Raw genomic sequence first — 12,512 nt, 5'->3', positions numbered from 1 at the left:
ATTGGGGGAGGGACATATGAAGCCCAGCAGACACAGATACATCTGGATGGGAGGTGCCAAGGGGTGAGTGAGCTCACCATCCATCCCTGTCTGTGACCGAAGTCTCTCCCCTTCTCTCTCCTGCCTCTGAGTGAGTACACCAAGGTATATCAGGGTTCTCAGAGCACCCCTTACATCGGAGTTCCCCTTTACACCAGAGGCCACAGTGTTCCCCCTTACATCAGAGTACTCTCCGTACATTAGAGTTCTCAGTGTTACCCCTTAAATCAGGGTTCCCAGAGCATCTGTAAAAGAACTCTGTGGATTCAGATGTAAAAGGGGAACTCTGTGGATTCAGATGTAAAAGGGGAACTCTGTGGATTCAGATGTAAAAGGGGAACTCTGCGGATTCAGATGTAAAAGGGGAACTCTGCGGATTCAGATGTAAAAGGGGAACTTTGCGGATTCAGATGTAAAAGGGGAACTTTGCGGATTTAGATGTAAAAGGGGAACTTTGCGGATTCAGATGTAAAAGGGGAACTTTGCGGATTCAGATGTAAAGGGGAAATTTGCGGATTCAGATGTAAAAGGGGAACTCTGCGGATTCAGATGTAAAAGGGAACTCTGTGGATTCAGATGTAAAAGGGGATCTCTGCGGATTCAGATGTAAAAGGGGAACTTTGTGGATTCAGATGTAAAATGGGAACTCTGCGGATTCAGATGTAAAAGGGGAACTCTGTGGATTCAGATGTAAAAGGGGAACTCTGTGGATTCAGATGTAAAAGGGGAACTCTGTGGATTCAGATGTAAAAGGGGTACTCTGCAGATTCAGATGTAAAAGGGGAACTCTGCGGATTCAGATGTAAAAGGGGAACTCTGCGAGTTCAGATGTAAAACGGGAACTCTGTGGATTCAGATGTAAAAGGGGAACTCTGCAGATTCAGATGTAAAAGGGGAACTCTGTGGATTCAGATGTAAAAGGGGAACTCTGTGGATTCAGATGTAAAAGGGGAACTCTGCGGATTCAGATGTAAAAGGGGAACTTTGCGGATTCAGATGTAAAAGGGGAACTTTGTGGATTCAGATGTAAAATGGGAACTCTGCGGATTCAGATGTAAAAGGGGAACTCTGTGGATTCAGATGTAAAAGGGGAACTCTGTGGATTCAGATGTAAAAGGGAAACTCTGTGGATTCAGATGTAAAAGGGGAACTCTGCGGATTCAGATGTAAAAGGGGAACTTTGCGGATTCAGATGTAAAAGGGGAACTTTGCGGATTCAGATGTAAAAGGGGAACTTTGTGGATTCAGATGTAAAATGGGAACTCTGCGGATTCAGATGTAAAAGGGGAACTCTGTGGATTCAGACGTAAAAGGGGAACTCTGCGGATTCAGACGTAAAAGGGGAACTCTGTGGATTCAGATGTAAAAGGGGAACTCTGCCGTAACTAAGGGCGCAAGTTCTTTCTGCATACGGAACTTGCGCCCTAAGTTAGGACGGCGTAACGTATTTGAGATATGTTACGCCGGGCGGATAGATACACCATTGTATCTGAATCCAGCCCCATGTGTCCGGCATGTAAATTAGGAGCCGGGCACATGGATTAGGGGGGCGGCACCCCTAACGGAGCGGCCGCCACTGGTATGGGGTAATTGTGCACAATAAGCTGACAACAAATGGGCCATTGTTACAACATGGGGACAGAAAATAGGAGCAATCAATCTAGGTTGAACTTGCTTTGGGTTACTACAAACCTCCATGAACAGTTTCTGTGGTGACAGTGTAGTAGCTGCATTCTGAAAAATAAACACTAGGTGGCGCTCTGGTCAATGTGTATAATGATCACATGGTTCTTCCGTTCTAACTAGCGCGTTATTTCCTCAGCCCCGACCTCTGCTTTCTGATTGGGCAATGTCAGTCGGCGCTCTCCTGCTATTGGTTAGAGCTGCTTGCCGCTCCTCCCGGCCTGCGCGCCCTGCTTGGTAAAGGGGTTTCTCCGTTAGACATCGCAAGAGAGGGCGCCGGAGAATGGAGATGTCCTACCAGGCTATTAAGAGCGCTTCCCAAAGTAGAGAGGCGGTAAGATGGACTCTATTGCTAACATCCGTGTGGGGCTTGCGGCAGGGGAGCGGGGACCTGAATGGCTTCCTGGTTACCATGGTTACTGTGTCTGTGGGTTGCCGTGGTAACAGACATGCGGCCTAAGCGCGCATGCGCAATCGGTATGCCGGTGGTTTACGCATGCGCAATTGTGCTCTATGGGGACTTTGGTAAAGAGATGTCCTTCATAAAGAAGGGCGGCCACACTCTATAAAGTTTAATCAGACGATGTGGTTTCTATGGAATTGCTTTTTGACATGCGGTACTATGCATTTTATATCAAGCGCCATAATGCGCTTATTGTGCAACGACAAGCATCGCATTGTCACAAAGTTGCGTTGTGCGTTTTGATGGTGTTTGCTGTCATTTCCAGTCAAAAAATGTGTCACAGGAAAACTCGAGAGATACCGAGATCCTTGGCACCGCGCTTTTCTGCTGCATTACATTTTTTTTTCCTATCCGCTTCCACACCGCGCTTTTTTCTGTCACTTTTCGTTCACGTGTAAAAATATGTATCTTTTGCAAAAAAAAATTACGTAGAACCCACAGACTATATAATTATATATATATATATATATATAGCCAGATTCTCAGAGACTTACGTCGGCGTATCAGTAGAAGTCGTAAGTCCGAATCTGCGCCGTCATAAATTTAAGTGTATTCTGGAAACCAGATACGCTTAAATTAGGCTAAGATACGAGCGGCGTAAGTCTCCTACGCCGTCGTATCTTAGGGTGCATATTTACACTGGCCGCTAGGTGGCGCTTCCGTTGAGTTCGGCGTAGAATATGTAAATGACTAGATACGCCGTTTCACGAAAGTACGTTCGCCCGTCGCAATTAGTTACGCCGTTTACGTTAGAGATACGCCGGCATAAAGCTGGTCTCTAGGTGGCGCATCCCATGCAAAGTATGGACGTCGGAACAAGCGTATCTTTTTACGTCGTTTGCGTAAGTCGTATGCGAATAGGGCTGTGCGTAAATTACGTTCACGTCACAGGCATTGAGCCGACGTATCTTTGGGCGTAAATACAACGTGATACTGAGCATGCGTGCGCATGCGCCGTCCGTTCGGCCATGCATCTACATGGGGTCAAGCCTCATTTAAATACAACACGCCCGCTACAGCCTACTTTGAATTACGCGCGCTTACGCCGGCCCATTTACGCTACGCCACCGTAACTTAGGAGGCAAGTGCTTTGTGAATACAGCACTTGCCTCTCTAAGTTGGAGCGGCGTGGCGTAAATACGGTACGCTACGCCCGAGCAACGTAGATCGGCCGTACCTGAATCTAGGCCATAATTTTTATTTATTTTTCTATAGCAGAATGAATTGGTGGGTGTTGCAATTTTTAATTTTTTTTTTACCATAAAGTGATATTTTTTTAATGTCACACGGTATTTGCGCAGGAGTTTTTCAAACGCAATTTTTTTTTTTTGGGGGGGGGGGGGATAAATACAGTTTATTGAATTTTAATGCACAAAACCACAATAGAATACTTGATTCTTCGGTAAAACTATAAAAAATGCTTTTTCGGCGAGTAAATAGATAAATAGATACCAAACATGTGACGCTTCAGAACTGCGCCTGTAGGTTCCCGTATCATCCCAGTATAACCACTGCAACATGAGGACGTCCAATGGGTGGGAAGTAGTTAAAAATATTATATATATATATATATATATCAGGGTTTGACAAATTTGCTTGGAATCTAGGAGCCAGCTAAAAAAGTTAGGAGCCAAAAAAAAAACGCACCCCGTCCCGCCAAGCTCGCAGACAGAAGCGAACACATACGTGAGTAGCACCCGCATATGTAAACGGTGTTTAAACCACACATGTGAGGTATCGCCACGATCGTTAGAGCGAGAGCAATAATTCTAGCCCTAGACCTCCTCTGTAACTCAAAACATGCAACCTGTAGAATTTTTTGAACGTCGCCTATGGAGATTTTAAAGGGTAAAAGTTTGTCTCCATTTCACGAGCGGACGCAATTTTGAAGCGTGACATGTTGGGTATCCATTTACTCGGCGTAACATTATCTTTCACAATATAAAAAGAAATTGGGATAACTTTACTGTTGTCTTATTTTTTAATTAAAAAAAGTGTATTTTTTCCCCCAAAAAAGTGCACTTGTAAGACCGCTGCGCAAATACGGTGTGACAGAAAGTATTGCAACGACCGCCATTTTATTCTCTAGGGTATTAGGATAAAAAATATATATAATGTTTGGGGGTTCTAATTAGAGGGAAGGAGATGGCAGTGAAAAAACACATTAGAACTGCTGTTTTTTGCTACTTGTAATGTAATGTAACCTGTAATGCCAATGGCCACCACAAGATGGCCACTCCTAGATTCCTTCTGCAGGCCTCAGCTTCCTTCTGTGAAGGCCGCAAAGCCGCGGCCTATATTACTGGCCGGCGCGGTAATTGAGGCTTTGCGGCCTTCTGCAGTCCTCAGCTTCTTTCTGTGAAGGCCGCGGCTTTGCGGACTTCTGCTGGCCTCAGCTTCCTTCTGTGAAGGCCGCAAAGCCGCGGCCTCAATTACTGTCCGGCGCGGTAATTGAGGCTTTGCGGACTTCTGCTGGCTTCAGCTTCCTTCTGTGAAGGCCGCAAAGCCGCGGCCTCAATTACTGGCCGGCGCGGTAATTGAGGCTTTGCGGCCTTCTGCAGTCCTCAGCTTCTTTCTGTGAAGGTCGCGGCTTTGCGGACTTCTGCTGGCCTCAGCTTTCTTCTGTAAAGGCCGCAAAGCCGCGGCCTCAATTACTGGCCGGCGCGGTAATTGAGGCTTTGCGGCCTTCTGCAGTCCTCAGCTTCTTTCTGTGAAGGCCGCGGCTTTGCGGACTTCTGCTGGCCTCAGCTTCCTTCTGTGAAGGCCGCAAAGCCACGGCCTCAATTACCGGCGGGTGCGGGCCTGCCGCGGTCGCGCCCCACGCCGGCCGGTAATTGAGGCCGTGGCTTTGCGGCCTTCACAGAAGGAAGCTGAGGCCAGCAGAAGTCCGCAAAGGCACAACAAAAGAAGCAAGACACACACACACAACAGTGGAGGGAAGGGGGGGGGGGGGGTAAGTGTAGAACAGAGCTGCGGGCAAGGGGCCAAGAAACGGGACGAGTAAGAAAGAGAAAGAAAGGTCCCCCACGGGGCCCACGCCTTAGGAAATTTGGCATGGGAATCCCGGGGGAGATGCTTTTAATTTGTAATAATGGCGCCACTTTCCTCCGAGGGAAACAGGAAGTGATGTAAGCTCCTCGCTTCCCATTTCCTGTATCATAAAGGTGATGTCAAAATCATATCATCCTATCAAAGCTGTTGCGGTCTCTGTTGGCCTCTATGATCCGGGGATCCCTGGACTAGTGTCCCCATTGGAGGATTCCCCCTTTATTCCTGTTCTGCTGACAACCCCAAATTTCTTTTAATTTCACTTTCAATAATAATGGTAAATGAGACAAATAGAGAGGGAGAATCTCCCTAATAGGGGGGAAACAGACAGCAATAAAAACTTGGCAGAGGGTCTAATCCCTCTCCACTCTATCCAAAATTTAAAAAAAGTTGTTTTTAGTTATGCTGTTGAAAGTTTTTTTAAACCCTCAATTTAAAACACCTGTGTTTTACGTTTCACTCTTTTTGCACTCTCTGCTAAAAACGTCTCTATCCTGCGCTTCCATTTTTAGGATTGATTTACACCTCCGTTGCCTTTGAAGAGCGATCCGTGTTGGATCGCTCTTCAGAGGGGCATTTGACATGTGGTGAGTATGTCATCTGTCAGCGGTGGAGGGGGTGTGACATTACAGTCAGCAGCCAATCTGATTGTTTTAGTTGGAAGATATCCTCCTGTAGCTGTACCGCCACCCAATCACCTCCATGGACCCCTGTCCTGTACATCCCCCCTCCATTGTGACCCCCCCCCCAAGCCAGGGAGAGGGGGGGGGTCAGCAGAGATCACTGATCTACCCTGGATAGTGAGAACCCAGAAGCAGCGAGGGTGACGAGGGACATGGTGCACAAAGCTCTCTTCGATTAATCGCTACAATTTGTGCAGCTTCCTCAATAGAGAGACATTTATCCCATTAGGGTAATTAATGTTTACAATAATAAATGTGAATGTAAAATATACATGTAAAGCCTAAATTGACGGTGCTATATAAGAACCTATAATAATGATAATAATAATGATAATAATAATAATGATAATAATAGGTGATACAATGTAGCAGGTGAGAAACTGTAAGCTGATGGCACCACTAGGGGGCAGCAGAACACTAGGCCTAGTTCTGTCTCCTACTTATAGGAACGTTGTGTGGGGTCATTGTATTTGTATTCATGTTACATTGTAACCTGGCTACACAGAGGGAGCTTGTATTGTGTGTCTGAGGCCTGGTAATCCCTGTCATTTGCAAATGCTTTTGTACCATGAGAGCAGACCTGGCAGAAAAGGGAGACTAAATATATTTGTTTTATTAAGGTAGTTCTGGGGGTCAGAAACCTTGCCCACATTAAGTGCCAATTTACCTGCATTAGACAGTCAGTGTGCCAATGATAAGCAGAGCTCAGATACGTCCCAATGTATTCTTCTTCCCACCTCAGACCATCCCCAGTGCGTGCACCTTCCCACCTCAGACCATCCCCTGTGTGTGCACCTTCCCACCTCAGACCATCCCCAGTGTGTGCACCTTCCCACCTCAGACCATCCCCAGTGCGTGCACCTTCCCACCTCAGACCATCCCCTGTGTGTGCACCTTCCCACCTCAGACCATCCCCAGTGTGTGCACCTTCCCACCTCAGACCATCACCTGTACGTGCATCTTCCCACCTCAGACCATCCCCTGTGCGTGCACCTTCCCACCTCAGACCATCCCCTGTACGTGCACCTTCCCACCTCAGACCATCCCCTGTGTGTGCACCTTCCCACCTCAGACCATCCCCTGTATGTGCACCTTTCCACCTCAGACCATCCCCAGTGCGTGCACCTTCCCACCTCAGACCATCCCTTGTGCGTGCACCTTCCCACCTCAGACCATCCCCTGTACGTGCACCTTCCCACCTCAGACCATCCCCTGTGTGTGCACCTTCCCACCTCAGACCATCCCCTGTATGTGCACCTTTCCACCTCAGACCATCCCCAGTGCGTGCACCTTCCCACCTCAGACCATCCCTTGTGCGTGCACCTTCCCACCTCAGACCATCCCCTGTACGTGCACCTTCCCACCTCAGACCATCCCCTGTGTGTGCACCTTCCCACCTCAGACCATCCCCTGTATGTGCACCTTTCCACCTCAGACCATCCCCAGTGTGTGCACCTTCCCACCTCAGACCATCCCCTGTACGTGCACCTTCCCACCTCAGATCATCCCCTGTGCATATACCTTCCCACCTCAGAACATCCCCTGTACGTGCACCTTCCCACCTCAGACCATCCCCTGTACGTGCACCTTCCCACCTCAGAACATCCCCTGTACGTGCACCTTCCCACCTCAGAAAATCCCCTGTACGTGCACCTTCCCACCTCAGACCATCCCCAGTGCGTGCACCTTCCCACCTCAGATCATCCCCAGTGCGTGCACCTTCCCACCTCAGACCATCCCCTGTACGTGCACCTTCCCACCTCAGACCATCCCCAGCGCGTGCACCTTCCCACCTCAGACCATCCCCTGTACGTGCACCTTCCCACCTCAGACCATCCCCAGCGCGTGCACCTTCCCACCTCAGACCATCCCCTGTGCGTGCACCTTCCCACCTCAGACCATCTCCTGTACGTGCACCTTCCTTCCCACCTCAGATCATCCCCAGTGCATGCACCTTCCCACCTCAGATCATCCCCAGTGCATGCACCTTTCCACCTCAGACCATCCCCAGCTAGTCTGCCATAACCGGTGGCTCCTGGGAGTGACATCATCGCGGCTTCGGCCAATCACAGCGCTAATACCTGCGATACCCGGAAGTAACTCTGGGAGACATGTCGCCGCCCAAAACGCTGTGCCAGGACCGCCGCTAGTAGGCTCATTATGCCTTTGTCTTGCAGGGTTTTTTCCCCATGGATTTACAACCACTTTTAAAGAGGAAGTAAACTCTCTGCAAGGCAAAGGCATAATGAGCGAGTATACATAGCATACTCGCTCATAATAAAGTACTTACCTGAGATCGAAGCCCCCACAGCAGTGCTCGGTCACCCTCTCCATTGGCGCCATCTCTCCACGATTCACTTCCGCATATCGCGGTTCCGGCGCTGTGGCTGTCCAGAGCCACGATGACGTCACTCCCGCACATGCGCGCGGGTGCCACCACTAATGGCATGATCGCCGTTAATAACGGCACGCTCACTGCGCCTGCGCGCCGTTGTCTATGGTGCATGCGCCGTAGACATCGGTGCCTTTCTTTTGCAAATATCTCATAAACCGTGTAGGTTTATGAGATATTTCTTGTACCTACAGGTAAGTCTTAATCTAGGCTTACCTGTAGGTTTAAGTGGTCTGTAAGGGTTTACATCCACTTTAAGTGGTTGTAAAGCTGAGACCTTTCAATGTGAACAAAGCATATCCCTCTATAGAGTGTGCTTTTCTCAATCCAGGGCACTAATTCCGCGTACATACGGTCGGAATTTCCGACAACAAATGTTCGATGTGAGCTTGTTGTCGGGAAATCCCACCATGTGTAGGCTCCATCGGACATTTGCCGTCGGAATCTCCACCAACGAAAATTTGAGAGCTGGTTCACAAATTTTACGACGACAAAAGTTGTTGTCGGAAATTCCGACCGTGTACACACAATTCAACGCACAAAAATTCTACGCATGCTCTGAATCAATTTGACGCATGCTCGGAATCATTGAACTTCATTTTTCTCGTCTCGTTGTAGTGTTGTACATCTCCGCGTTTTTGATGTTCGCAATTTCCGACAACATTTGTGTGACCGTGTGTATGCAAGACAAGTTTGAGCGAACATCCGTCGGGAAAAAATCAACGGTTTTGTTGTCGGATAGCCGGATTCAGGTAGGGGCGCGTATCTTTAAGGCGGCGTATCGTATTTACGCTACGCCGCTTTAAGTCAGAGAGGCAAGTACTGTATTCACAAAGCACTTGCCTCCTAAGTTACGGCGGCGTAGCGTAAATGGGGCCGGCGTAAGCGCGCCTAATTCAAATGAGGATGGGGGGGCGTGTTTTATGTAAATTACTCGTGATTGACGTTTTTTACGAACGGCGCATGCGCCGTCCGTGTACATATCCCAGTGTGCATTGCTCCAAAGCATGCCGCAAGGACGTATTGGTTTCGACGTGAACGTAAATTACGTCCAGCCCCATTCACGGACGACTTACGCAAACAACGTAAAATTTTCAAATTTTCGTCGCGGGAACGACGGCCATACTTAACATTGACTACGCCGCCTAGGGAGCAGCTTTATTTTTACGTGGCGTATCTCTTACGGAAACGGCGTATATTTACTGCGCCGGGCACACGTACGTACGTTCGTGAATCGGCGTATCTAGTCATTTATATATTCTACGCCGAACTCAACGGAAGCGCCACCTAGCGGCCAGCCTAAAAATTAAACTTTAAGATACGACGGCGTAGTTTCCAGAATACGCTTAAATTAACGCCGGCGTAGATTCAGAGTAACGACTGGCGTAACTCTCTATGAATCTGGCTAGGACTGTCCGATCGTCTGTACGCAGCATAAGTGTCATTTCTATCTGCTGCCCCATTTCTCTGCTCTCTGCGCCGCAAGTCACTTCTGAGTCTGACATGTTTTCTTGACACCAAGAGAAAAAAGGTGACAGCACACAGCTTGTGACTGACAGCCTCAACACTGTTCCTGGGTGATGTGTGAAGGTGGTGTATCTTATCCCTCCAATCAGCTCTTGCTGAGCTCCCTGGCCAGTGGTGTCACTATGGGGGGGGGGGGGGTGCAGACCAAACTAGGGTGACTCCTGCCTGAGGCTTGGGAGCACTGTGGCAGGCTGGGGGGGGGGGGGGTAGCTTTCTCAGTGCCCTACTGCCTATCCTGCTGTCATTCCGCAGCAGAAGTATAAAACTCTGTGGCAGGCTAGCGCACGCGGGGGGGTGACGCCAAGTTTTACCGCACCAGGTGACACCAACCCTAGTGACGCCACTGGTAATAAACAAGACAAAGAAGATAATTTGGTAGATAATTTGATAGTTCCCCTTAAATAGACATCTACACTTCCCAGGCCTATTCCTCCGATTTGGAAACATTTCATTAAGCTAATCCACTTAATAAGCGATGTTCATTTATAGAAGAAGCACTTAATGTTTTAATTGCTTTTTAGAATGGATGCCTTCCCTGCCTATTTTTTCCCGGCGCATTCTAATTATTTGTAGATGGAGTGGAGCAGTTGGGTTTAATGAAAGTGTTTTCAGTCATTAGTTTTTAAACATTTTTATGTTAGTTAACATTCAAAGATTTTAACATCTATTTGCATCGTAATAATTACAGCCTATATCCTTTCCATGGCCATTAAGCACTGTGATTACACTGTAACTAAAATCAGCTTTTCGACGTTTCTGGAGATTTTTATTTCTTTTTTTTAGGCAAAATAACGCTTTGCGAGCCGAGCACCAAACAGAACTGAACTCCAGGCAGATAAATAGGCCTCCTTCACACTAGTGGAGTACAGTGGCGGCTGGTGCTCAACATTTTTGGGGGGACGCAAACAAACGAAAAAAAAAAAAAAAACATCTTTTTCCGCCACTGTGCCCATCAAACGCAGCGACTGTGCCATAAAATTGTCGTATCTGTGCCATAAAATTGTCGCCACTGTGCCATGCCATCAAACGCAGCCACTGTGCCATCAATTGTTGCCACTGTGCCCATCAATTATCTCCACTGTGCCATGCCATCAATTGTCGCCAGATTGTGCCAACAATTGTCGCCACTGTGCCATGCCATCAAACGCAGCCACTGTGCCCATCAATTGTTGCCACTGTGCCCATCAATTATCGCCACTGTGCCATGCCATCAATTGTCGCCAGATTGTGCCAACAATTGTCGCCACTGTGCCATGCCATCAAACGCAGCCACTGTGCCATCAATTGTTGCCACTGTGCCCATCAATTATCGCCACTGTGCCATGCCATCAATTGTTGCCAGATTGTGGCAAAAAATTGTCACCACTGTGCCATGCCATCAAACGCAGCCACTGTGCCATCAATTGTTGCCACTGTGCCCATCAATTATCGCCACTGTGCCATGCCATCAATTGTCGCCAGATTGTGGCAAAAATTGTCACCACTGTGCCATGCCATCAAACGCAGCCACTGTGCCATCAATTGTTGCCACTGTGCCCATCAATTATCGCCACTGTGCCATGCCATCAATTGTTGCCAGATTGTGGCAAAAAATTGTCACCACTGTGCCATGCCATCAAACGCAGCCACTGTGCCATCAATTGTTGCCACTGTGCCCATCAATTATCGCCACTGTGCCATGCCATCAATTGTCGCCAGATTGTGCCAACAATTGTCGCCACTGTGCCATGCCATCAAACGCAGCCACTGTGCCATCAATTGTTGCCACTGTGCCCATCAATTATCGCCACTGTGCCATGCCATCAATTGTCGCCAGATTGTGGCAACAATTGTCGCCACTGTGCCCATCAATTGCCGCCAGATTGCCCCCCCCCCCCGCTCCCCGCCTGGCACTTACCTTTCTTGGTCAGCCATCCTCGGATTGATCCCTCGAAGTAGTCCCGCCCTCGATGACGCTTCAGCCAATCAGGTTACCGGTAACCAGAACCGGTGAACCTGATTGGCTGAGACGCCTGTCAGTGTTAACCAGGGAACGCACACCCCGTGCGTCTCCTGGTTAACTATTTGGAAGCCGATTACAGCCCTCAGGCTGTAATCGGAAAGCCTATCGGAGCCGCTGGCTCCGATAGGCACTTCCAAAGCCAACCAGCTGCCGTTATTCAGATGGCCGGCGCTCGCCAGGGGGCCGGCCATCTGAATAGTGGGCGGCAGCGACAATACATAGATTCATGCAATGCATGAATCTATGTCTTGTATTTCAGTGGCGGTGCAGGAGCGAGAGGGGGCGGCTATGGATGCACCCCTGCTGGTGGTGTAGGGGCGGAAAAACCCTGCAGTAGAGGGCGGAAAAACCCTGCAGTAGAGCTGCGCTCTTACCTCCCCCAACCACTCGCCTTTAGCTGAAGGGGCAAAAGCCAGGAGTGTTCACATGCTGTGGTTGGGATTCTAGACTTTACGGCCCCCGCAGGAATTATACCCCCATTCTTGAAAATAGGGCCCTATGCAAGTGCCATTCTTGCAATGCACATGGTCGCGGTGTGCTAGTGCGGGGTTCAAGGGGTAAAGGGGTTCTAAAGGCAAATTCTTTTTTTACCTTAATGCATTCTATGCATTAAAGTGGTTGTAAACCCACTGTGACAACTTGCACCTACAAGTAAGCCTAGATTAAGGCTTACCT

The 12,512-nt window shown here is 48.6% G+C and overlaps 1 protein-coding gene across 2 annotated transcripts in view; it reads left to right on the top strand.

The window, feature by feature from the left end:
• Nucleotides 1-1,885: 1,885 nt before the first annotated feature.
• KATNAL2 (katanin catalytic subunit A1 like 2) overlaps nt 1,886-12,512 on the top strand; it is a 92,052-nt gene continuing 81,425 nt past the window's right edge. Inside the window, exon 1 of one of the 2 annotated variants that reach the window (XM_040336740.1) lies at nt 1,886-2,056. In XM_040336740.1, coding sequence (XP_040192674.1) covers nt 2,006-2,056 — 51 coding nt within the window. In that variant the 5' untranslated portion in view covers nt 1,886-2,005. The remainder of the gene's footprint in view (nt 2,057-12,512) is intronic. The other variant, XM_040336735.1, reaches the window with a different exon arrangement.

This window comes from Rana temporaria, chromosome 1 (genome assembly GCF_905171775.1).
Source record: "Rana temporaria chromosome 1, aRanTem1.1, whole genome shotgun sequence".
Classification (NCBI taxonomy): Eukaryota; Metazoa; Chordata; class Amphibia; order Anura; family Ranidae; genus Rana; species Rana temporaria.
The sequence above is the reverse complement of the archived record's forward strand: the minus strand, read 5'-3'. Positions and strand labels throughout refer to the sequence as shown.